The sequence below is a fragment of the Macaca thibetana genome, chromosome 5 (genome assembly GCF_024542745.1).
Source record: "Macaca thibetana thibetana isolate TM-01 chromosome 5, ASM2454274v1, whole genome shotgun sequence".
Classification (NCBI taxonomy): domain Eukaryota; kingdom Metazoa; phylum Chordata; class Mammalia; order Primates; family Cercopithecidae; genus Macaca; species Macaca thibetana.
Genome location: NC_065582.1, coordinates 4,448,253 through 4,474,280, shown reverse-complemented (window position 1 = coordinate 4,474,280; position 26,028 = coordinate 4,448,253). Strand labels below are relative to the sequence as shown.

The 26,028-nt window shown below is 41.3% G+C and overlaps 2 protein-coding genes across 22 annotated transcripts in view; both read right to left on the bottom strand.

The window, feature by feature from the left end:
* Positions 1-26,028, bottom strand: part of PDLIM3 (PDZ and LIM domain 3) — a 214,851-nt gene that overhangs the window by 65,532 nt on the left and 123,291 nt on the right. The window lies entirely within an intron of this gene.
* SORBS2 (sorbin and SH3 domain containing 2) overlaps positions 10,935-26,028 on the bottom strand; it is a 227,551-nt gene continuing 212,457 nt past the window's right edge. For all 21 annotated transcript variants that reach the window (XM_050792564.1, XM_050792562.1, XM_050792563.1 and 18 more), the window contains 3 exons: positions 19,606-19,655; positions 15,308-15,414; positions 10,935-13,070 (listed from right to left, as the gene is read on the bottom strand). In XM_050792564.1, the coding sequence (XP_050648521.1) occupies positions 13,009-13,070; positions 15,308-15,414; positions 19,606-19,655 (219 nt within the window). In that variant the 3' untranslated portion in view covers positions 10,935-13,008. The remainder of the gene's footprint in view (positions 13,071-15,307; positions 15,415-19,605; positions 19,656-26,028) is intronic.

Below are 26,028 nucleotides of genomic sequence, written 5' to 3'. Positions count from 1 at the left end.
CCTGCCTCAGCCTCCCAACTAGCTGGGATTAAAGGCGCCTGCCACCACGCCCAGCTAATTTTTGTATTTTTTGTAGAGATGGGGTATCACCATGTTGGCCAGGATGGTCTTGATCTCCTGACCTCATGGTTCACCTGCCTCGACCTCCCAAAGTGTTGGGATTACAGGCATGAGCCACCGCGCCCGGTACTAACTGTTTTTATGTCACTTCCTACTTAAGAACTGATGAACTTACTGTGAACAATTCTAATATCTGTTTTATGTAATATCTGCTTTAGAAATCGCTCACTGATTTTAAACATATTTGTAAATGCCACATTCTGACTGTCTTCATCAAACATCTAGCTGAGAAAACTTGGCAGTGCAGCCAAGAGGATCTCACACATGTACTCACATGCTTGATGCTAGTGAGAATCAGCTTAAAGGGGACTTCTGAAGGCCAAGAAGGCCAGAGAACTAGCCTTTTAGAGCCAACCACACGCTGGACTGTTTGTATATTTTGTCATATTTACTCCTCAGATAAATATTATGTGATATTCTTTTATTAAATCATTTTACAAGCTGACAAACGTCACCAGTACAGGCCCATTTCTTTAGGAACCTAACTGAGTCTGAGTTTGGAAAATACGCTTTTCATACCATTTACAGGAGCTGCATTGGCAAAGCAAGGCGTTCACTCTCTGATCCTTTTTCTTTTTGTAAGCTCTGACTGCCAGAACAATCTTCAAATAACATGTCATTATCAGCAGCCAAAAAGGAAGCTTGGACCCTTTTGGATTTGAAGTTTGCACAGTGGTCCTTGTTATTGCTTTCAGTCTTTTCTCACTGGGAAAAAATGGCTCCCGAAGTAAGAAGGTTCTTTGTGACCCCATTTAGAAAATTGGTCATCTCGTCTATGCATCACCAGTGTCGAGAACTGTGCTGTGGTTTTTAACAGCTGTCTAGCAATTTATCTTTGATAGTGAAAGAAATACCGTGGCCATTAATCCATGAGCAGATGTCTGCTAAGCTTTTTGTCATATCATCTGACAGCTGACCAAAGCCGTAAGTGTGTGTGTTCAAGGATGTCAGGTGGGTTGGGAGGCCTAGACAGCACTCAGCTCTCCGAGTTCATAAACATTTTGAGATTTCTCCATTAGCGGGGAGAAGGAGAGAAAGAGTGAGGGAGAGAGAGGGAAAATAATATTTTAGAGACCTCATTATAAATACTTGGATCAAATAGTATCCGTGTTTTTCTTAGGGAACAGGTCAAAGATCAACTTACTAGTTTCAACTCATTTCTGTCTGCCAGCCACCAAATTTCTTTGCTGAAGGGTTAGGGTGGAAAATGCTGGTAATTCTAAGGAGAAGCCTGAGCTATCAGCAACTCTGACAAGCCAACAACTGGTTAGTCTGTATAGGAGCAGCCTCTGAGGGACATTCTTACTGAAAAAGTGAGCAAGTCTCATGCTCCCAGTCTGGTCTGTGGTGACCTATCAGGTTCAGCATGTCTTGATGCCTGTGTGTGACTTCTTTTGTTTTAAATTAAACACACTGTATTAAGATTGAGTCACCAAGATGAGCCCAGAGGAATTATCAGAGTCATATCTTGCTGTGTCAACAGCTTTGTGTCCCAGTCCCCAGAGGGCTTTAGTTGAGATGTTAGTGGCATTCAGTCAGGAATTGTCAAGCCTGAACGCTTTGAATGCCAAGCTTGAGCGGAATTTTGGTCTTGATATCCTGTTCCTTGTATCAAAGCTCATCTGTTAACAAAAAAAAGTGGCACTGGTTCAAATATGGACTAATGTCACTGACGAGGGGCAGAAAAAAGTGTTACTGGTTGGCATTGCATTATAGACCTAATAAGATTAATATTTATAATCTGACAATCTAATTTTCAGACCCATTTCACTTGGTTTGATTAAAGAATTGTTGGGGAGTCATTAGAAAAGGTTTACCAGTTCCTTGCATTTTGTCTAAGGAGATTTTTCTGGGATGAGTATTATCTATAAATTCTTGTGCTTATATTTCATCATGGCCTTAACTATACTTGCACTCTGGTGAAGAACGCTGGTATCTCATAATTATCTAATAACTTCTGATATTATTAACATTTTTTTCTTTATAGAGACCGGATCTTGCTACATTGCCCAGGCTGGTCTTAAACTTATCAGTCCAAGGGAGCCTTCCACTTCAGTGTCTGGAGTAGCTGGGACTACAGGCACCACCACCACACTTGGCTTCATTTTCCTTTAACATTTTAACATACAACATATACGACTGAGTGGCAAACACTGTTGATTGACTGTTTCAGTGTCTCCTCTGTCCCTTGTGGAAGGAAAACTAGCAGGCTGCTGACACTTCTCTGAAGCCTCAGTGCGCATTTGAGATGGCTTCTTAAAGCCAATGCTTGAGAACGTATGATGAAACAAGGTGGATCAAATAGTCTGGTCTTGTGGAACCAGGAGCCAGCTAGAGAGCTCAAGAGAGTCTGATTGCCTGAGGCCTCCTCTGAGAGCTCCAGATATCCATTTCTTGTTTCTTTTTTGCCTCTTCGGCTCACTTTCCAAGTTGTGCAATTACAACTTGGAAACGTGCTGTGCCTTTCATTGAGGGTGTTGTCCCCCTGGAAGCAGCCCTTGCAAGACTATGGACCAAATGTTTGTGTCCCCTCCAATTCATGTGTTAAATCCTGGTCCCCAAAGTGCTGCTAGTGGGACGTGGGGTCTTTGGGAGGTGATTGTGTTGTGAGAGCAGGGCCCTCATGAATGGGATTAGTGCCCTTCTGAAAGTGGTTCCAGAGAGCTCCCTTCTCTTTCTACTGTGTGAGAACACAGAAAAAGAAGGCTCTTTTCTTTCTCTCTCCCTTCCTTCCTTCCTTCTTTCCTTCCTTCTTTCCTTCCTTCCTTCCTTCCTTCCTTCCTTCCTTCCTTCCTTCCTTCCTTCCTTCCTTCCTTCTTTCCTTCTTTCCTTCTTTCCTTCTTTCTTTCTTTCTTTCTTTCTTTCTTTCTTTCTTTCTTTCTTTCTTTCTTTCTTTCTTTCCTTCCTTCCTTCCTTCCTTCCTTCCTTCCTTTCCTTCCTTCCTTCCTTCCTTCCTTTCTTTCTCTTTCTTTCTTTCTTTCTTTCTTTCTTTCTTTCTTTCTTTCTTTCTTTCTTTCTCTCTCTCTCTCTCTCTCTCTCTCTCTCTCTCTCTCTCTCTCTCTCTCTCTCTCTCTCTCTTTCTCTCTTTCTTTCTTTCTTTCTTTCTTTCTTTCTTTCTTTCTTTCTTTCTTTCTTTCTTTCTTTCTTTCTTTCTTTCTTTCTTTCTTTCTTTCTTTCTTTCTTTCTTTCTTTCTTTCTTTCTTTCTTTCTTTCTTTTTTTCTTTCATCTTTCTTTCTTTCCACAGGGTCTTGCTCAGTGTTGCCCAGGCTGGAGTGCTGTGGCATGATCATACCTCACTGCACCCTCGACCTCCTGGGCTCAAGCAATTCTCCTGGCTCAGCCTGCTGAGTAGCTGGAACTACAGGTATGTGCCATCATGCCTGGCTGATTTTTTTTATTTTTTATTTTTTGTTTTTAGTGGAGACAGGGTCTCACTGTTTTTGCCTGGGCTGCTTTTGAACTCCTGAGCTCAAGTGATCCTCCGGCCTTGGCCTCCCAAAGTGCTTGGATTACAGATATGAGCTACCACAGGCAGCCGAGAAGAAGGCTTTCTCCGAGGAAGTGGGTTCTCCCCAGACATCAAATCTGCTCGTGCCTTGATCTTGGACTTCACAGCCTCCAGAATTGTGAGAAATAAATGTCTGCTGTTTATAAGCAACCTGCAGACATGAGAGGCAGTAGGGAAAGTTAAGATCAGAGTTAGGGATCCCTCACCTTGTAGAGGGCTATTGGTACCCCTCTGACTCAGATAGAGCTTCTGCGGGAGGGTAGGTTAACGGTAGATTCCTAGTCTATCCAAGTATCTGCATAATTAACAATGAGTGAGAAGACATTGCTAAATATGCCCTGGGAACATAGGATTTCTCCTGTATTACTGAACACACCACTGGCTGTTTTGGGTGCTCTATATGTGTCTGTGTGTGTGTAAGGAACGGGTGTCTTTGTGAAGTTATAAGCTGAACTACTCAACAGTTATCACCTATTATATCTTGTTTTTATGCAAATCCCAAATTGAGGATGGAGTTGGGGGAATAGGGGATTTCAGACGTCACCCTTTGGAACAAGATAGATCCTCGGCATTGATCATCCATTAGGAACCAGGGAGCAGAGAAGTGGGTGGAAGTGAGTGTCCCTGAGAGAAGGCCTGTACTAGTCTGCATGGGCTGCCATAACCAGGTACTGCAGACTGGGGGGCTCAAACAATGGACATTTGTTTTCTTCCAGTTCAGGAGGCTAGGAGTTTGAGTTCGAGGCATCACAGGGTTGGTGTATGGGAAGCCTCTCTCTTAGGTGTAGAGGCTGCTTTCTTTGTGTCTTCACATGGTCCCATGGTCCCTCTGTACACGTCTGTGTCCTAATCACTTCTTCTTCTTTTTATTTTTGACAGAGTCTCGCTCTGTCACCCAGGCTGGAGTGCAGTGGCGCAATCTCGGCTCGCTGCAAGCTCTGCCTCCTGGGTTCGAGGGATTATCCTGCCTCAGCCTCCCAAGTAGCTGGGACTACACGCACCCGACACCAGGCCCGGCTAATTTTTTTGTATTTTTAGTAGAGACGAGGTTTCACCGCATTAGCCAGGATGGTCTTGATCTCCTGACCTCGTGATCCACCCGCCTCGGCCTCCCAAAGTGCTGGGATTACAGGCATGAGCCACCACACCCAGCCCAATCACTTCTTTTTATAAGGATTCCAGTTATATTAGATTAGGGCCCACTCAGATGACCTCATTTTACCTTAATTGCCTCTTTAAATTCCCTCTTCCAAATACATTCTGAGGTTCTGGAGTTTAGAATTCAATGTGTGAACTTACAGGAATGGGGACACAATTCAGCCCCTGACAAGGACTGACCCCTGGTTTTGTGTTTAAACTCATGGTGACTATTAGTATGGACTGGAGATGAGAATATCCCCATCTTTTCTTCACTAGGGACGTGGGCATCACTCGCATTGCAGATCGTGTGGGTGATGAGGGGGCACAATGGGATGCCCCGAGCAAAGCCTGATGGCGCGGCCTCACCGAGGCTCCCACTCTGAGCCCAGGCTGGCCTCGTCATCGGTGCCCTGCAGTCTGTGTGCCTTCTGGAAGGCAATGGAATCTTTCTACCCTACCCACGTGGCCTGTGACAGCTCACTAATAACAGGGCTTGCTTTGCTTCACACACCTGGCCTTTGCTGACGACATCATCGCCTCTGAGATCATCCGGGAGGGAGTGGCCTCCCTGCTCTGGGCTGACCTGAGCCTCTGTAGAGATGTTTTAACAATGACCGCTGTGCCCAGAGACTTTCTCCAGAGATCCTTGTTTATCTCTAGGCACTCATCTACCTTGTACTTCAGTCCACCTCAGGGATTGCCTGACTCCTTCCTAGGTGTATTCCGGCTTTACCTCCAGAGTTTGGGAGGAGGAACTGCCTTCTACAGAGGGTCTGGATCTGACAGTCATAGGTAGAAGATGAGACCATTAGGACTGTGGCTCTTAGCTTTTTAATTCTGCATTAAAAAAAAATCTTTTACAATGATTTACAAGATGATTATCCTAAGTAGTATGAGTTACTCTAGGGCAGGGCTTCTGACCTCAACACTCTAGGCAATTTGGACTGGATAATTCTTAGTTGTGAGCTGGCCTGTGTATTGTGGGTCCAGCAGCAGTGCTGGTCTCTATGCACTAGATACCAGTAGCACCCCCTAGAAGTGCTCGTACACTTCCAGATGTCCCCTGGGGGAGTGACAAAATCACACACAGGGAAGTAGCCCTGTGCTCATACATTATAAAAATATGTTCAACTAAATTTTTTGAACTATATTTAATTTCAAAGTAAATGATCTATTCTGTCAATTTTGATTCAAAAAATTGAAACAAACCTCCAGGATGGTTTGGATGTTACATCCAACTGCAATCCACACATTCACTTCTCAGTTTAATCTCTCTCTTGCTTTAGCCATCCCTTTGCTATACAGATGCTTAAAGCCTGTGATGGCGTATAGTAGGAATATTATAAGTATTATTTTCTTTTCTCTCTTCATTTTACCTTTCCTTCCTCTACCGATTCCTCAGATTACAATAGATTTTCTAACCTGGTGGTAATTTTGTAATTCTTGCTTTGAGGTTTTGAGTTAATTGTATTTTCATGAATCCTGAGGATTGACTTAGACTTTTTCTCCCTCTTTTTATAGACCTCGCTAATGTCAAATTGACTTGAAAACATGATTTATTCACTTTATTTCAGAGTCCTCCTCAAGAGTAAGTGCAGATTATAAAGCAGTATGTTCAGGCCAGGCGCGGTGGCTCATGCCTGTAATCCCAGCACTTTCAGAGGCCGAGGTGGGCAGATCACCTGAGATTAGGAGTTCAAGAGCAGCCTGGCCAACATGGAGAAACCCTGTCTCTACTAAAAATACAGAAATTAGCTAGGTGCAGTGGTGTGCACCTGTAATCCCAGCTACTTGGGAGGCTGAGGCAGGAGAATCACTTGAACCTGGGAGTCGGAGGTTGCAGTGAGCCAAAATCGCACCACTGCACTCCAGCCTGGGTGACAGAGCGAGACTCTGTCTAAAAAAAAAGAAAAAGCCCAGTATGTTCAGTACGATCCCATTTTTACCTACACTGCCCCCTGCCCCAGCAAATCCACATGTGTAGAGAAACACTCAGGAGGATATATGTTCCACACTCGAATCCATACCCTACATGGAACTCTTAGTGAACCTGTTTCTTCTTTTTGTTCATTTATAGCTTTCTAAGTTTTCCTACAATAAGCATCTATTGCTTGTGGAATTGAAAATGAAAAAAAAAATGCTTGGAAAAGTTATTCTCAAGCTCCCTGTGAAATCAGTGCAAAATTCAGCACGCACCCCCTGGTGTTGTTAATGGTAACGAGAGTTGTATTGGAAATGGCACTTATTTTTGGAAGACACGGGGACAACTGAGTCACCCATAGTATTTTAGGGAAAAGAATGAAACAAGAAACCCCAAATGAACAGGTGAAGATTTACGAGGCAGATTTCTGTCTTGTACTGAACGTTTTTTGGGTCAAGATTATATGCATGTGCATGAGCTCAGATGGAACTGTCCTGAGCTGCGGAGGGGCTGAATTTAGCAGTGAGTTCAGGCTCAGGTCACTTAGAGTCATCCAGCAGAAAATGGCTGGTGTATCCTGGGACTTTGTATGCTTAAGAGCTGTCCGGTAAGCACACAGCGTTCCTAGAGCACACCGGGCTCGCCTGTCCCCGCAGTGGTTCAACCCACAGACAGGCTTGTGCTCAGTCAAAACATGTCAGTCATTGAAAGTATATCCTCACTGGTTGGTGTCCTTTTAGGAAACAAATTCAGCTTTCTTCAGGGAAATAATTGGTGCTGATTGGTATACCTCTTTCTTTTCATCCTGTGCACAGTAAGATGCTGCTATGAGGCGGTGTCTGTTCATGCCAGCCCTGCTGGTGAGAATGGTGGAGAGGGAAGGAGGTGGATGGGTGCAGCTGTTCAACCCTAAGTGCACAGCTTCATCCACAATGTATTCAGCAGCAAGCTTGCATGATTTAGAAGAAAGATGACAGGCTTGGGAGATAGACACACGAGATTCTCCATCCGATTTCAATCATGCATTATGTACAATACCTTACATGTCTGGATAAGTTATTTAATCTCACAGAGCCTCAGCTCCCTCATCTCTAAAATGGGCACAAAGCAGACTTCCTCTTAGATTGCTTGTGAGCATAAAGATACAGAATGCCTGTGAGTAACAGCCTGGCGTACAGCAGGTGTTCGCTATTTCTTTCCCTCTGGTGAGTTTCCAGGTTTGTTGCTAACAATCGGCACAGGCCAAGCATTCACAAACGTTTCCTCTAAAGGAACAGATAGTAAATACTCTAGGTTTTGTGGGCTGGGAGGCAAAATTAAGGACATTACATTCTTACATAATAAAGAGTAAACACATTTCCACCAATTATGATTGATTTAGGAATATAATAATAAAAATAGAGCACTTTTTTTTTCTAACATAGATCTACTAATGAAAAGAAAGGAACCCTTTTCTGAGCAGATAGCATTTTACTTAACTGAGGGTCAAAGTTAAGAGTTCCCTCTCGTCAAGGGGAACTTGCCAGTGTTCATCTGTACAAACCATTCTTAATTTGCAGACCATGCAAGAGCAGGCTGTGAGCTGAATTTTGTCCACAGGCCACAGTTTGGAAATCTCTGCTATGGACTGCTTGTTAATAACACCAGTCTCTGCTTGTATTCTAACTGTAATCACTAATGGTGAATAAATAATCTGAACTCATAATTGATGAATGAACTGTTAGAGAGCTACCATCTGCAGAGGGGGATGAAATAATTAAATAAGCAGGCACTTGGAAGCTGACAGAATGCTTAGTCTTAATCTTATTTGATCAAATAATTTCTTTTTTTTTTGAGACAGGGCCTCTCTCTGTTGCCCAGGCTGGAGTGCAATGGCATGATCTGGACTCACTGCACCCTCCGCCTCCTGGGTTCAAGCGATTCTCCTGCCTCAGCCTCCTGAGTAGCTGGGATTACAGGCACGCGCCACCATGCCCAGCTAATTTTTGTATTTTTAGTAGAGACCAGGTTCACCATATTGGTCAGGCTGGTCTCGAACTCCCCACCTCAGGTGATCTGCCTGCCTCAGCCTCCCAAAGTGCTGGGATTACAGGGGTGAGCCACCGTGCCCGGCCGTGGTCAGATAATTCTTCAGAGAATATATTTCTTTGTGGCTAAAATCTGGAAAACAGCAGAAGAAATGATCGGGCCATGCAAACCAACCCTCTAGGATGAGAGACGAAGCAGTGAATGATTATGAAAAGTTACTCAAACAGGTTCTTTCTGCGTTGAATCAGGTAAGAAAAGGACTTGCTTGTCTTCAGTGATGATGCAGCTAAAGGAGGGATGAAGATCTGGCATGTATGTATCAGAGGGTCCCTTCCTTCCACCCTTCCACCCACCTGGATGGACAGGTCAGATTTATCTAACTATATGACCCTTAAACACTCAGATGGAAACAAGACCAAAAGAGTATTGTGGGGTATATTCCTCACCCAAAGGGTTACATTTTAGCAGAATGCTAATATAGAGTGGGAATTATCCTATGGCATAGAAGGCACCAGAGTGGGTGTTAAGGGGAAGCAATGTGACAAGACATCTTTGATAACTGAGTTGGCAAGAGAGGAATGTTCATATTTCTGAATATTTAAGAGATAGATATGGAAAAGGGTCAAAATACATAGAGCAAGGAGGGACTAAGATATGTGAGAAAAGATCCAAGCAGGCAAGCTGGCTCTTTCCCATTCATGTGGCAGAAAGCGGGGCCCTATGGCCACCCGTCATTTGAAATTCACTGAAAGCCTGTGGACGTTTGCAGAAGCTGCCGAGCCAATGGTGCCGAAGCTGCTTAGGGCAAAGGTTTTAAAGTTTAAGAGTGTTGAACTGGGAAAGTTCTTACAACTCCTTGTAACTAACCCCTCCTTGGAAAAATAGCTGTTTTGAGGCAGAAATATTTTAAAATGCATTGTTTTAGCTGAAGGGCAATTTTTAGCCAAAGAACATTTAGCACAGGAGCTTTGGTGGTGGGTGTTGCGGGAAGTCAGGGACCCCGAACGGAGGGACTGGCTGAAGTCGTGGCAGAAGAACATACATTGTGAAGATTTCATGGACATTTATTAGTTCCCCAAATTAATGCTTTTATAATTTCTTACGCCTGTCTTTACTGCAATCTCTGAACATAAATTGTGAAGATTTCATGGACACTTATCACTTCCCCAATCAATGCCCTTGTGATTTCCTATGCCTGTCTTTACTATCTCTTAATCCCATCATCTTCATAAGCGGAGGAGGATGTATGTCGCCTCAGGACCCTGTGATGATTGTGTTAACTGCACAAATTGGGTGTAGAGCATGTGTCCTTGAACAATATGAAATCTGGGCGCCTTGAATACAGAACAGGATAACAGCAATGTTCAGGGAACAAGGGAGATAACCTTAAACTCTGACTGCCAGTGAGCCGGGTGGAACAGAGCCATATTTCTCTTCTTTCAAAAGCAAATAGGAGAAATATTGCTGAATTCTTTTTCTCAGCCAAGAACATCCCTGAGAAAGAGAATGGCCCCGAGGGTAGGCCTCTGAAATGGCCGCTTTGGGGGTGGCTGTCTTTTACGGTCGAAGACGAAGGGATGAAATAAGCCCCAGTCTCCTGTAGTGCTCCCAGGCTTATTAGGATGAGGAAATTCCCGCCTAATAAATTTTGGTCAGACAGGTTGTCTGCTCTCAAACTCTGTCTCCTGATAAGATGTTATCAACGACAATGCCTGAAACTTCATTAGCAATTTTAATTTCGTCCCGTCCTGTGGTCCTGTGATCTCGCCCTGCCTCCATTTGCTTTGTGATATTTTATTACCTTGTGAAGCATGTGATCTCTGTGACCTATACCCTATTCATACACTCCCTCCCCTTTTGAAAATCGCTAATAAAAACTTGCTGGTTTTATGGCTCAGGGGCATCACGAACCTGCCGACATCTGATGTCTCCCTCCAGACACCCAGCTTTAAAATTTCTCTCTTTTGTACTCTTTCTCTTTATTTCTCAGACCAGCCGATGCTTAGGGAAATAGAAAAGAACCCATGTTGAATATCGGGGTTGGGATTTCCCCCAATAGGTGGGTTTAAAAATATTTCTTCTCTGAGCTGATGCTGACACATCTTTTCTCCATTTTTGTGTTAAAAGAACACACAACAAAATGCATTTTCTCTTTAACAAGTTGGAATAAAATACACGATTTATATAAAAATAAATGTCAAGAAGAAAAACCGAAGTATACTTCCAAGCAAAATTTATTAGATGTCTATTCAAGAAAAACACAATGACCTTTGCTTGTAAGAATTCAAAGTCAATTACCTGGAAGCCAGGTATGAATTTTTTTTTTCTTTTAAAATCAGATACAGAGAGTAGAAACAGTAATTTTTCTTAAATATGACAGGCAACAGATATTGAAGTCTTTTCTCATAAATGGCATCAAAGAGAATTATTCATTTATCAGCAAAGCTGCATGCAGTTGACTTAATTTCAAACCTGAAGCCTTTAAAATACGAAGCTGGTTGTGAACTTGACAGAAATCAAGGTAGCCTACTCAAAGATGTTGCTTTACCTTCTTCCTAATGAAATTCCCTTGTCATCAGTCAGTAGATATGTACATTTCAGTTTGGCTTCTACGATCTTTTAACTTCATAGATTTTTGCATACATGCTATCTGACAGAATCACATTATCTAGGGGTGCCTGTGATCTGTGAGATAGGGAGAGGCTAGTCTGCTGAAAGTCTTGTCGCAGGATAAAGACCAAATTAGGAAACTCCCGTTTTCTCAACAACTAAACTAAATATTCTGTACAAAAAAAGAGCAAAACATATGTACAAAATTCTAAAGACTACGTACATTGTGAAAAGATCAATCACTGTCCACGAAAGAAATGCCATAAAAAGTTTTATCTATAAGGTGCTCAAGATCCAAAGATGAATAGTTCTTATGCAAAGTCATAAGAAATACAAAGCTAGTTCTTGGAGTATGTGTAATTCAGGCACTGTGAACTATATTAAACCTTCCAGGTCCCAATATCATTTTGTAAATTTCTGCTTCAGGGCAGAAAATAAAACCTGAATGATTTAACATTGTTTCTAAAAAGTGCCTAATTTATTCCTAGGAAATATTTTACACACACCAGGAAAATCAGGCTCAACATATTCCTGTCCTCAAATGTAGCCAGGATTCTGAGTTCCATAGAAGAAAAATAATTATTATAGTAAAAATAATTGTATTAATCATAATCCTTGCTAAAACCAACTTTAATACTTGTGATGCTTCTGTACTCTATTTCTATAAAATAATGTGTGAGATTCTATTACATTTCCATAAAATGTACAACATCGCATATGGATTATATGTTCTCATACAATCTCAAATGTGTATGTGTACACACAGTGAAATCTTACCTACTAGTATTGCTTACAGATACTTTCAAGTGTCTATGTTAGAATAATTCTTTGCACCTCTCACTAACACTGCTTTTACTTACATTTTTTTCAGATAAATAAAACACTAAGAGCTCATTGTTCATGATGCTGATCATTACATTTTAATATAAAATAGCGATGCAACTTTACAACACAATAGTTTTTCCCTGTAGTCTAGCTCAGCCTCTTGTACGGTCATGATTATTACTGAAGGCTCTTATTCATTTACTGTTTGCACTTCTAAAAAGTGCAAAAAATTTGCAGAAAAAGACTCCTATTTGAAAACTTACATTCAATCAACAAAATCACACTCATCCAAATTAACTTTCCTCCTCTTGCTTTAAAGGTGGTAATCACTGTGCATATTACAACATGTATGTGCAGGCAAACACTAGCTAAAGTACAGTTACAGTTGTCATATTGTGTAAACCAAGACACTAGGCAAACTTGTGAAAAGAATATACACTGCCAAGCTAAGAATGTGAAAACGCAAACCACAGCATTTCCCAATAAACAATTTTCTGGTCGTTGAAATAGCCTGGGGGGAGGTGTTGAAATAGCCCCCTGGAGACACTTTTTTTTTTTGCCTCAAATATTTGACCATTTTTAAGTATCATGATTTTCTTTCTGATCCCACATTTTGACGTGTCAAAGCTTAGAGCAGGAAGTAGGAATCCACACTTTCACGGAGGGGGCCAGCCTGCCATGTCGCCCCCAGGCTCACAGCAGCGGCGGTTACTCTGCTGGTGGTTTGGTGGCAGGTGGAGATGGTGACGGTGCATTGGAAACCGTAAGGCATGACGACGGGAGGCCTGCAGGGTGTTTCAGGCGTTGACGCAGGTGCATGGCTGGCAGGTGGCCTACAGAAGGAGGGAGAGCGATTCACAGCCTCTTCACATAGTTTCCGGGGAAAGTACCAAAGAATTTGGTTCTTCTTGAGGTCCCTGAAAACAGAAGCGAGTAATGAAAGGGGGGTAACAACAATATGAGTTCATACACATGGGCTTGAATACTTCGCATTTACAAGGCCTCGCGAAGACAGCAAGCCCCAAGGGGTTTGGAAAAGAAGGTAGGCAACTCATGTGAAGCCCATAGGCAGACAAAATAAGCAGTTTTAGTTGGTTGCCTGACGCTGTCACTGCCCCTCCAGCATAAATGATGTGCTGCCATCATGGCACCCTAGGCAGAAATGCTGAGCCTCCCAATCTGAAGGGAAAGAGCCTTGCTAAGGAGGTGGGCAGAGGAGCTCAGTCACCAAGGCTGCCACACCAGAGCGGGGAGCGACGGATCAAGGCGAGGCTGACAGGTGACAGGGTGAGTGGAAAATCCTAAGAGCAAAGCTTCTCAGTGACCAGCAGCCCACGCAGCACAGGTGCGACATGAAGGCATCATCTACTGCAGGCTGTCACTGTCCAGTTTTATCATCTCATAGAAGATCATGCTCAGTGCCACATCCTTTATTTAAAAACAGCACTGCAAGACTCCATCAAGTATACAATTTTTCAACAATTTACAAATCATTAAAGGAAAAAAAGGATTAAGCACTGTTTGTGTGTGGGAGTTCCATCACCAGCATGATTTCTAACATGGTGTGTTTAACTACACTCACAAATGGCTATCATCATTATGGTCACCTCTGGTTTCTGGTTTGGAAACTTCTTGTATAAATTGGTGCGCTAAATTCTTCTTTAGGCAGCGCAGATGGAGCAGATAAGGGTCTCTAAAGCTTCATCTCTCTCCTATATCCTGGTGCATACTGCCTTGGTTTGAGGACTGTTTTTCTTTTTCCTTGTCTAGGCAAGCCATTTTACATTTCTACTACCTCCTCCTCCTCCTCCTCCTCTTCCTCCTCCTTCTCCTCTTCCTCCTCCTCCTTCTCCTTCCCCTCCTCCTCCCCCCACTTTCTTCCTCCTCCTCTTACTCCTCTTCCTCCTCCTCCCCCTCCTCCTACTCCTCCCCCCTCTCCTCTTCTTTCTCCTTCCCTTCTTCCTCCTCCTCCTTCTCCTTTCCCTCCCCATCCTCCTCCTCCCCCTTCCCCCTCCTCTTTCTTCCTCCTCCTCCTCTTCCTCCTCCTTTTCCTTTTCCTCCTCCTCCCCCTTCTTCTTTTTTTTTGAGATGGAGTTTTGCTCTTGTCGCCCAGGCTGGAGTGCAATGGCATGATCTTGGCTCACTGCAACCTCCCCCTCCTGGGTTCAAGTGATTCTCCTGCCTCAGCCTCCTGAGTGGCTGAGATTACAGGCGCCACCACCACGCCTGGCTAATTTTTGTGTTTTTGGTAGAGACGGGGTTTCGCCATGTTGGCCAGGCTGGCCTCGAACTCATGGCCTCAGGTAATCCACCTGTCTCGGCCTCCCAAAGTGCTGGAATTACAGGCATGAGCCACTGTGCCCAGCCAATGACTATTTTCTAGGTTTTTCTCATGGTCTTTTAATGGAAATAAAATAAGAGGCTTGTGGCTGCACCATGGCCTCAATTCTTTCATGATTTTGCCACAGATGGATGTCTAGAGTGAGCCCTCCTCTCCTCTCACTTTTCCTCTCTTGCATTCTCTGCCCCGCCACCTGTGTTTCCTTTTCATCTCTCTCTGTGTCCCAGTGTAAAATACTTTTGTCGACAAATGTTTTCTCAGAAGACCTCTCATCTTTTTTTTTTTTTAGGATGGGAAAAAGGAAGTTGCCTTTTACGTAGGAAGAATGGAACTTCTCTCCACTTCCATCACAAACCAGAGCTAAGGTGAGTCACTGAATGTTCGGGCATCTACGTCAGACCTAGGAAATGGGGGAGTTGTTCACTTAATCTCACTCCCTCTGAAATTAGATTAACACTGTGGACAACTAACATTTTCCACAGCACAGAGCATTGATATTTCTCTTCTGGGGACTATTTGTTGTTGTTGTTCTCAGATCTCAATCTTTCCTGGTTTCTGCTATTTAAAGAAATTTTCTTCTCTCAATTGACTTGGAAATAAAGCTCGCAGAAAATCACACGTAGCTGAAGTAGTGACTACTAAACTATATTAAAAATGCAATAGCCTTGGGATTACATTGTGCATATGAATGTCTGAAAGATCAAAGGCATTACGAATTCGAAGCAAGCTTGGCTATCACAGCAAACCATGCAAGTGAGCAAAGGCAAGCAAATTACAAAATACCACAGGTGCCTGAAGAAGGAGCGCACGTACCCACAAACCAGCCGTCATCACACTTCTCCATCACATCGATGACGTCACTTTCTCTGAGCTCCAGCTCGTCTTCGTTCCTAGGAGTATAGTTATACAGAGCCTGAAACCTTAAACAGGACAAGGGAAGGTGTTTAAAAACATGTGGACACCTTCATGACATATAGAAGATAGACAATATTCATTCTTCCTTTAACATTCCTATTCTTAACATTCTATTGGGTGGTACAAGCCTGGTAAACACGTAAATAGCATTTTGTTGGGTGGTACAAGCCTGGTAAGAGTGTAAATAGCATTCTATTGGGTGGTGCAAGCCTGGTAAGCATGTAAATAACATTTTATTGGGTGGTACAAGCCTGGTAAACATGTAAATAGCATTCTGTTGAATAGTACAAGCCTGGTAAGCTTGAAAATAGCAATATTTAGATCTTCACAGGCATTAGAACACTCTAACAACATTTTGAAACTCATGAGGAATATCCATGAAAATTGTAACATTCATAAATTGGGTTAAAATATGTTAACATTTGTAAGTCAGACCCGCATTTGAATGGTCCAGCCATCTAATGCCTATCATTCAGACATTATAGTACAAAATATAAGAGATATTTGTATTATTTAACTGTTTAAAAACAAGAAGGAATCACAATTTTAGCTAGCCATAATCAGAAGCAAATAATGGGGGCTTGAGAATTGAATTTTCAAAGGTTCTAAATGGAGACAGACGAAATGTCTCAGACTTGTCTTTTAAATCACTCTATTTGAATTACTATACAAAGGAAAATTATTATTTTTTTCCAGGAGGAATTCTTTAGATCAGTTTAATGTTATAGTTTGGATAAGTGTTTTCTGAGAGTTGGAAAATTTGATGTAATTAGCCTATGAAGTTGAGTAGATGTATTCTATGAGCAGTTATTACTGAGTCAATTTCAAGCAGATTATAGACATAAGTCTCTTTTTAAAATGAGTCCCAGAAAAATTGTATTTGATTTTCAAACTCTCTCTTGAAATAATTTTATATAAAAAAGAATTATTTATAGAATGCTACCACTTTCCTTTCCCTGCCTGAATTCTTTGACAGCATATACTGTGGAGAAATTGATCAATAATGAATTCAGACACTGAATTTGTGGTAAGAAAACACCATGCATTATAATAAATAGTAACATGGACTGGTGTTTTTGGAAAATGAAGGCAGAAATTACTGTAGCTGAGAAGGTCATGAAGAATTTGATAGGCAGTTAGCACGAAAACTTCTTCATAATAGTACTAAAATATTACCAGTACTGTGAGCGAGACTTTTAAAAATCAGGAATTTGTTTCTGTTGCTTTTTGTAACAGCGATGTCATTCTGCTAATGTGAGAAAATAATAACCACATTCTAGGGCATTTTAGATTTTTTCATGCCAACTTTAAAAAGTTGATAATCTTGACGACTGCTCCGGAACAAGAATGATTTATTTTTAATTACTTTATGAGTCAGAAAATAATATTTTGGTAGAATAAAACTATTCTATCATTTAAACGCAAACCTTATGTCATTAATAAGCAACAGTGACCCACTGGCTTCCCCCCAGTTCATCCACCATTTGGATTGGGGGAGCTGGATAGAGTTGATTTCAGGGGGTGCCCAGCACCATCCCCTAGAAAATACTGTTTTCCCTGGCCTGGCACCAAAGCCTGAAATGTCAACATTAGAGGCTTCGTCCACTGTTAAAACTTCATCCTTCCAGTAGACCTTATAGCCACTCACATTCTTTTGAGTATGGGCTTCTGAGGCCTTTTCTTGAGAGAGGGGTTTGTGATTATGGGGAAGGGCAGAGAAAGGCAGCTAGCATCCCAGGGCAGTGGCCAAAAAGACAAGCAGGTGTGTAATACACAAACGTCACCTGACTGGGATGTTTGCATGTGGCCAGCTTGAGTAGGGGTAGTCCATTTATTCTGTTGTTTGTGTTAAGAATTTGATTTGGAGGCTGCTCAGGTGAACGGGTGGTTTCTTTTGTGTATCTGTGTGGAAAGTTCACAGTCCCTTTTCTAATTTCACATTTGAGAGAGGGTGGTCGTTCCTGGGCTGCTGTGTTGGTGGATATACACAACACTTCTCACTTTGGGGAAACTGATTCTTTTATTGAGCTTCTCAGGCTTGAATCCTGCCCAGGCTCATCTCCAACCACTTATGGAGACCGGTGACCTAAGGCTGCAAACCGCAGCTGCCGGAAAGAATCTCAAGGTCTCAGAGCTAACGCAACAAAATTGGCATGGACTCCTGCTTCATTTGTGTTCGATGAAAGCCAGCGTGTTTGTCCACGTTTATTTACCATTCTGGTTTAATTAGTCCACAAAAACAAAAACAAAGCAAAAGAAAAGCCACGGAGTTTTATGGAAACACAAACACACCTTCAGGAAATCCTCCTGCCTCTACTGGCTTTCAGAGTCAGTGCCGCACAACAGGAAATGAAGTTGAATCCAATGTGAACAAATGCTGTTCTGAAAGATGTGTTGGTGAGGTGAATGACGGTGGTGGGGTAAGGATGCCTCAAAAAGAAAGGTGTCTTTTAAACCGGAAATGCTGAGCCAGACTGGAAGCCCTCTCTAACTTGCAACGTTTTCTAGAACATATTTCACTGAAGCTCTGAATTGTAGTGACTTAACATTATGTTCCTACTGTTGCTCAAAACATTTTTAAATGACAGCAACTAAGCAACACCCTAAAATCCCACTAATTCAGGCTATAATCAAATATCAATTTAATAAACAATGTTTTCTAACGTACAAATCAGGACTTTGAAAATGTAACGTATCTTTCATTCACAGACACTTTAAAAGCGGTTTAATATAACATGTTGGTAATGCAATAAACCTACACAGCGCTGGAATTTATTTTTTATAATGTGATCTTATCATCATTTGGGTAAATAAGAGAACAAACAAAGCTTTAGAATTACAAGTCGTATTTAGTGTTTTCTAATTAAGCGATCTTTTTGTTTGTTTGTTTGAGACATGGTCTTGCTCTGTTGCCCAGGCTGGAGTGCAGGGCCATAATCATGGGTCATTGTAGCCTTAACCTCCCTGGCTCAAGTGATCTTCCCACCTCAGCCTACTGAGCAGCTGGGAGTACAGGCGCAGGCCATCACGCCTGACTAACTTTTTATTTTTATTTTTGTAGAGACGGTGTTTTGCTATGTTGTCCAGGCTGGTCTTGAACTCCTGGGCTTTGGCCTTCCAAAGCGCTGGGATCATAGGCATAGTGACTGCACCTAACCTTAAGTGAGATTTTAAATGATTATCACTGCTAACCTGTTCTTTCCAAAATACAGACTTTCCCTCAATAAGAACACCTTTCTGGCTGCACTCTGTGAGAGCCAGTCTCATCCGGAGATGCTTCGTGCTAAGTTTCAGGTCTGTGAGGAGCAAGGAAGGACTTGATGGTGATAAAGGAACCAGACCACATGCCAGGATCTGCCTCAGCGAGGAGGCTGTTGGTAGCCTGTTCTGCTCCAGAGTGTGGGCAGTGGGTCAGGATCCCCAGTGCGTGCTCAGATACGGGGGACAAGGGTTAGGTCCATGAGTGAGCCTTCCCAGGGGTGTCGCTCTTGGCTCAGAGTACACAGGCAGAGGCCAACAGGAAGTTGTTAACTCCTGAACGTCTCTCAGGGACAAAATGGGCCCGAAAAAGAAACACACAGAGAGAATCTTCAAGACAATGTGTGACACCTTCAGGCTGATTTAACTCATGTATCAGAAAGGAGAAGGAATTTGAAAGGAAAGTTTGAAAAGGCGTTTTCCTGGTGCCGTGGAAGTAGTAGCATGTAACTGAGTAAGAGTGAGTGTTTTAATACTGCCATTTTCAAATGACCCTTCTAAGCATGTCACTTTGGAATGACGGAATGATCACTTTAGGTCTTTTTTACACTTAGGTCCACTTTTACAGTCGCCCAGTGGGTGTAGATGTAAGGTTAGAACATGTTCTGTATGTCTTTGAAGCTCCTAGTTACTCGTTACACAGCCAGCAGAGCAGAGAGGGAGACAAGAATTATCCATCTCAGGAATCACTGAAGCATTGGAAACTTTTCCTAGTGCATCAGTTAAAATCTCAGAGAACTATGGGTTCTTTTAATAATAGTTTCTGATCACTGTCATAAACGATGGAGAGACGATTATAATTTCTTGTAATTTAGGAGGCCTCATGTTAGTTACTTTGATCTTTCACTTGCAAAGCCATACATCTTACATTTTGGTACAGTTGTCCATTTTGTGGGTCAAGGTTAGTCTCGAATTTAGAAGATAAGAAGAATACTTACGGTTCCCCCCCACCTTGAATATTTTCATGAGTAAACACAGGACGCTGTGGCTGAAATGAAATGATTTTCAATGTAATCAATGTTTAAACTGGTACTAATTAAAAGATAATTTGGATAATGGCATGGTACTTTTCTTGACATTTAATATTTCCTGTTGTAAAAAACCAAGAGGAAGAAAAAAAAAAACCAAATAAAGGGTTTCTGCAGGATTAATAATTAAAATATTTAAAGGGAGCTTCAAATTAAAGCAAAATAACCAAGGTCAAATGTTTTGAACATGTCTACAATCTAGTCTGCTCAAGCTTTAAGGAAAAGCCAGGGTTTGGTCCCATTGATTTTTCAAAGGCCAGGAATAAGGTAAGAACATAGACAGCAAACCACTAGAATAGGAAATATAGACACCTTCATACAACCTTATTCTCCAGCGTTTTCTCAAACAAGCAGAAAATAAACCACATTTAGTTTCACAGCAAAGTATCCACATTCATTCTGTCAACCTCTCCTTCACAGACAACATTTTCACATACAGCACAGAGGAAAATATCAATAGGCAGACATCCCATGCTACATCTGAATTAACATTCTCTGGTCTCAATGTGGAGAAAACACATGCATTTTTAAAAAGAGAAAACAGAACTTTGGAATGCAACGAACAATATCCGGGTAACATGTAACATTTTACCTTAGAAGAGAAACATTGGTAGAAATTTCCAGTGCACTGAACTCTCGAAAGAGTTTCTTTTCTTTTTAAACTAAGCATCAAGACCAGTATCTGTAATAGATACTTATAATATTGGAAATGACAAGCCTTAGCATCCCATATACCCACATTAATATTTTCAATGAATGAAAGTTAACACGTTTGTTGAATATATAAACTCAGTGTAATTTATATTGACTACCTAAACTTTACCTTTTAGGGGAGAAATGCATACAAATCACTCATAATACATTTCAAAAACACTCGCTTCTAAATGATAGCTACAGGGTAAAATCAGAATTTGCATGGCACTTATATAAGTGACTGTTTGATGACTACTGAATTAGCTATTAGATCCACGTCCTTAGACATTGGGCCAGCTCTTAGATTTCCATAGTTATGAGTGGATTACTGATAGGCTGAAATCTCTTCCTGCAAATTGTCTGTAGAAATCCCACTGGTCCAAGCTCGGATGGATAACTCTGAGGTTCCTCTCAGTCTATGAGTCAATGATTCACCCACTTCCTAAATTCTTTATCCACCCCCTTTCTATCCTACTTGTCTATCTAGCATAAGACTAGGTACTCACAGTACTAAAACTGTAAGCTTTGATTCTGTTAATTGGAAACCTTTATTAACAGTGTTCTTAGAAATTTCACTCAGTCTGTGGATAGAATATTTAAAACTAGAATGTGTAAGAATTACTAGATACAAGTATGACTTAAGAGTGTGAAATAGTTTACTCCTGTAAATCAATATAAGACTACTAATGATGTATCTATTATTAAAACTGGAAGATATTCATATTTTAAGAAAAATTATGACTAACCAATTTTCCAGCCATCTTAAGATCATTTAATTCAAGATATTATTAAATCAATTTAAATATATAAGATGGTAATTGTAAGTCATTGATAAGCTTGTATCATATTACCTATTTCAAGTTCTCTTCCAATCTAATAAAACTTTATATATGTATAAAACTGTTATGCAGAAGTAAGATTTGTATACATCAATTGCCACTAATAGTATTTTGTAATAATTTCCCAGTCTTTTTTTTTTCTCAGTCTTCTTTCTCATTTTAAATGCCTGCAGAATAATGGTCTCCCACATGTGTCTACATATCATAGTTTTCTTAACCATTCATCTCTTTTTTTTGTTTGTTTTGAAGTTAGAATTGGTCTAGTCTTTTTTCTCACTATCATAAGTAGCAATGCTATACACATTTTCTTATGCAAAGAGCTATTTTCTGCTTTTGAACCATTTTTTAGAATATATTCCCAGGAGTAAAATTTCTGGCCAAAGAGTATGCATTAAAGCCACATGATTTTGAGAATGTACATGTTAGTCACTGAAAAATACTGTTCTCAAAAGTAACTTGAAAACGTCTAATATGCCACACTGCATATCACATACCAAGATCGCTACGACTCTTTCCTCGAAACGATCAGCACCATCTGCAGTGCGTAAAAAAGTTATGAATAAGGAAATATTGTTTATCCTTGTCTTAAGAGAAAATGTTGTGTAAAGTATATTTCATTATGCTCTAAAATTGGTATCCCTGTTTTCACACATTCAAACCATTTTAATATTTTAAAATTGAGTAAAAGTTTAAACTTCTACATCACGATATCCAATGCTTTGTAAAACTGGTTAGTTTCATTTCATTGCTCTTTTGTTAAAATGTGAATACTACTTTAAAAATCATATTGTTCATTAATATAAAACAATAAACTTTTAAAGTCTGTACATCCCTTTTTAGTTATCATCATTATAATTCTACTAGTTTAATTCCTTTAACTCAACCCACCTCATCAATCATTTAAACGAACTGTCCCCTTGACCATTATGAAAATTTGGTGATTGCTGCAAACGTGCAGCTTCCTGGATCCCACGTCCATGGCTGGAGAACGTATGTTCGTATGTGGCAGCCAGCACTGTCCTTGCTTTTTTTTTTTTTTTGAGATGGAGTCTCGCTCTGTCACCAGGCTAGAGTTCAGTGGCGTGATTTTGGCTCACTGCAACCTCTGCCTCCGGGGTTCAAGCGATTCTCCCGCCTCAACCTCCTGAATAGCTGGGACTATTTTTATATGCACCACCATGCCCGGCTAATTTTTGTATTTTTTAGTAGAGACAGGGTTTCACCATGTTAGCCAGGATGGTCTCGATCTCCTGACCTTGTGATCCGCCCGTCTCGGCCTCCCAAAATGCTGGGATTACAGCGTGAGCCATCGCGCCCGGCCCCCGTCCTTGCTTTTACCTGTTTCCCAATATCTCTTTTCCCTTCCTTCATATCTTTCAAACCCTGCGCCTCGTTTTAGCCACAAATCATCAGTTTTCTAGACTGTTCACATCCTGAGGCCAGACTCAATCAAGACTTCTCTTAGCAGAGAAGTTGTGTGTGTCTTACAACGGCGAGTTTTAGAACTTTTCAAAGCTTGCCTTTAACAAGAATCACCTCCATGTTAATGTGGATAACCAGGAGACAGTTCTGAGGAAAGCTGACCAATGACAGTACTTGAAATAGTTTATTTTTAAAGCATGTGACTAGTAGGGAATGAGTAGCACGAACAGTTATCTATGTCAGCTCATCTGCGTCCTTCTGTTTGGGGCGTTAACCACCATGTAACCTTGGGGATGCCTCAACTCCCCTATCTCTGAAATCAATGAGTTGGACAAGATGATGGTTAATCGGGTCCCCTCAGGGATTCCATGAAGGGCACACATTTCCACAGATATATTTCCTCTGCTGTGTAAAGGTGGCCATCATCAGCTTTACACAGAGCGCTGGGACACTGACACTGACTGGTTAATGCTCATGTGTCTCGGTCATGTAAAAAAATGGCTACAATTCAACTCCATTTTGCAGATTAGTAAATCAAAACCCCAAAGATACTGGATAATTTCTTAATATGACAAATAGGTAAAAAAACAACAACAAAAAGAAACAAAATGGTAATTTTGATGTGCACTCTTCATTGCATGAAAGATTACTATGCTGGACTACTCGGCCTAGCTTGGCTAAAATCAGCCTCTTAATGTTGACGCTGAGGTAGGTGCAAATGTCCTATAAGGTTATGTAAATAGATTATCTGAGGAGACAATCTTTTGCCCTTTCTCCATGGCGGTGTCACGCAAATGGGCAAGTCCCTTAAGGAAAGACTTGTAATGCATCTGCACTCTGTTGCCACCTAGTGGTGAGCAGTGGCAGCAACAAGCTGAGAGTTGTTTCTGCTTTATCCTGCTTTATCCGCCCCTTTTTATCCAAGTTCCCAAGGCGGGATTCATTTTAAAAGCCTATTTTAAAGGCCACAGAGTGACGTGGAATAGATAGTCATCTGTTTTTCTAACCATGTTCTTCCCATCCCACGTTTTACATTCTTGAGAAAGAATCCCTTGTAAGCCACCAGCATTTTTGGTCCGTGTCCATTTCTATTTTGACTATCTGTGCAGGCATTTCCATTTCTCTTAACTTCTTAGCAGTTTTAAGATAAATATACAACGATATACATTTGTGACATTCAGAGAGGCTTCCATCAGCTGAACCTAGAAAGATGGCTTTCAACTGACACATTATAATCATGGTGTTGGACATTTTGAGCAAGAATTATATTACGCTTATATTTCCTTGATGAATCTTAAGAGTAGAATAACAGAAAATCCAATGAAGCATGCTGCTGTTTTCTTGGTATCTTAAATATGTATTTTTTTTTTCTGCAGCCCTAAATATGTAAGTTTTTTCTGTAGCTATTTTTTAATGTTGTCAAAAACAGATACAAAAGAGACAAGTTTTAAACACATGCTAATTTCCAAAGCTAGAACCAATCACAAGTTACTGTTCATAAGGAAGCTGGTTTGAAATATCATGGAGTCTGTAACATCAGTAAAATATATACTTTCCTATCTTAGTGAGCTATAGTCTGTTGAAAAGCTGTCTAATTTATCAAAGCTTCTGCAGTTATCTCTGGAGGATTAGCTATATTTAGTATCAAATAATTCTTAAATTAGGATTGACTGTTACTTTAAACACAAATGCAGAAAAATCTCTGAAAGCAATATAAGCAGTGCTAAAGTGTTTTGTCATTTCTTTCATAAAATATTAGTTGTACTTGCCAACTAGAATTAGATGAAATTCTCCTAATAATACCACATTTATGTTTAGAGAGGCTTATTTTTCCTTCTTAAATTATGAAGGTAAAACACAACTTTGCACAAATCTAAAAAATAGAATATTTATGGTTCACACAAACACGTGTAATCTGACATACAAATACATAATGTAAAAATCACACACACACACACACACACACACAAAATCCAAAGGGGAACGAAAGCATAGCATCTCATGGACCTATAGGAAATTTATAGATGGGTGCTCTTCATTGCAAAGAAGCTTATTTTGCTTTGGCTCTGGAGGCCATTAGGGGGAGTGTAAGAGTCTCTACAAACTGGCATTCCTCTCTCTATGACAACACAAAACTCTGCCTCAGCAACAAAAGGAGGTCTTCCTATGCAATGCAAAAAGCACAAAGTGGCATAAATGCAGAATAATATCTACTTTTTTTTAGAAACGAAAAATGAAGGCTTCTTTGAAATCAAGCCCTTGAGAACTTGAAATGCAAAGCATAGCTGTGTGATAGACCAGTTAAGGTTGAATCAGGGTCCATTAAAACAGAAATGAGGAAAGGAATCCTGACTTATGTCCAGATGAAAATTTCCGAACTCCTTGGCTGCATTCCGTAGAATTGATAGTAAGTACCGTTTAGAGTCCATGGATTTTGAAGTACTGTAGATATTGCAGAACTAAGTAGCTAAGGGAAAGTAATCTGACCTTTAAGTTCAATCAAAGCTGGCAAGAAATGGGAAGTGGATAGAATCCAGGGAGCAGTCTGGGGAGAAAGGCAGACTGAGAGAATGTAGTGCACATCACCACAGAAAAGAAGACGTTAGACAAGAATCATGGATTTTAAAAAATCCAAATTGAATGACACAGAAGCAAACATGGCCGGAAGTGTGTGAGTCCAGCTCTGTATATTCTTGGCAACAGTTTTGTTCTTTGCAGGAGAAATGGTGACTAGAAAGCAGTGATTTAGTGTAGAACCATGAGACAGATGTAGACCACAACACACACGACACCCTTATCTGTAGAGCAGAGACTCTGACCATGTCTTTGTGGATTTTGGAAACTTCCCACACACCTAAAAGGGAAGCACAGCACCAGGTGGCCACTTCATCTCCAGGGTGTCTCCAGACTTACTTTAAGGCCAGTTCACAGCCAAGACAACTGAGGAAGAGCCAATCCCCGAGGCGGGGGTGGCCAGGATGCCTGCCACGAGGTGGGGGCGCGCTGACCCTACCCTGTGGGGAGCGCTGAGCCCTCTGACAGGCGAGCCGCAGAATCTCCTAGACATCACTGGGCTGCGAGGAGGCTTACCCAGGACACATGTCTCGCTTTTTAGGTCAGCCTGGAAAATGTATAAGAAGTTAGTTAGTTCTCATCTTCATCACACAGCCTTCAGGAGGAGCTTTCCTGGCGTGCTTGTTCCATGCACACACAGCATGTCAAACTCCTGACATGAGGAACAATGGCAGAGCAGGGAGGGTCAACAGCTCCTCCAGCTGCTTATACAGTTTCCACACCGCAGGCACCAGCTGCTGTCTTAACATGGGACCCACAGGCACGGCAGAAAAAGGTTCATAGAGGAAAGTTGGCATAGGCAAGA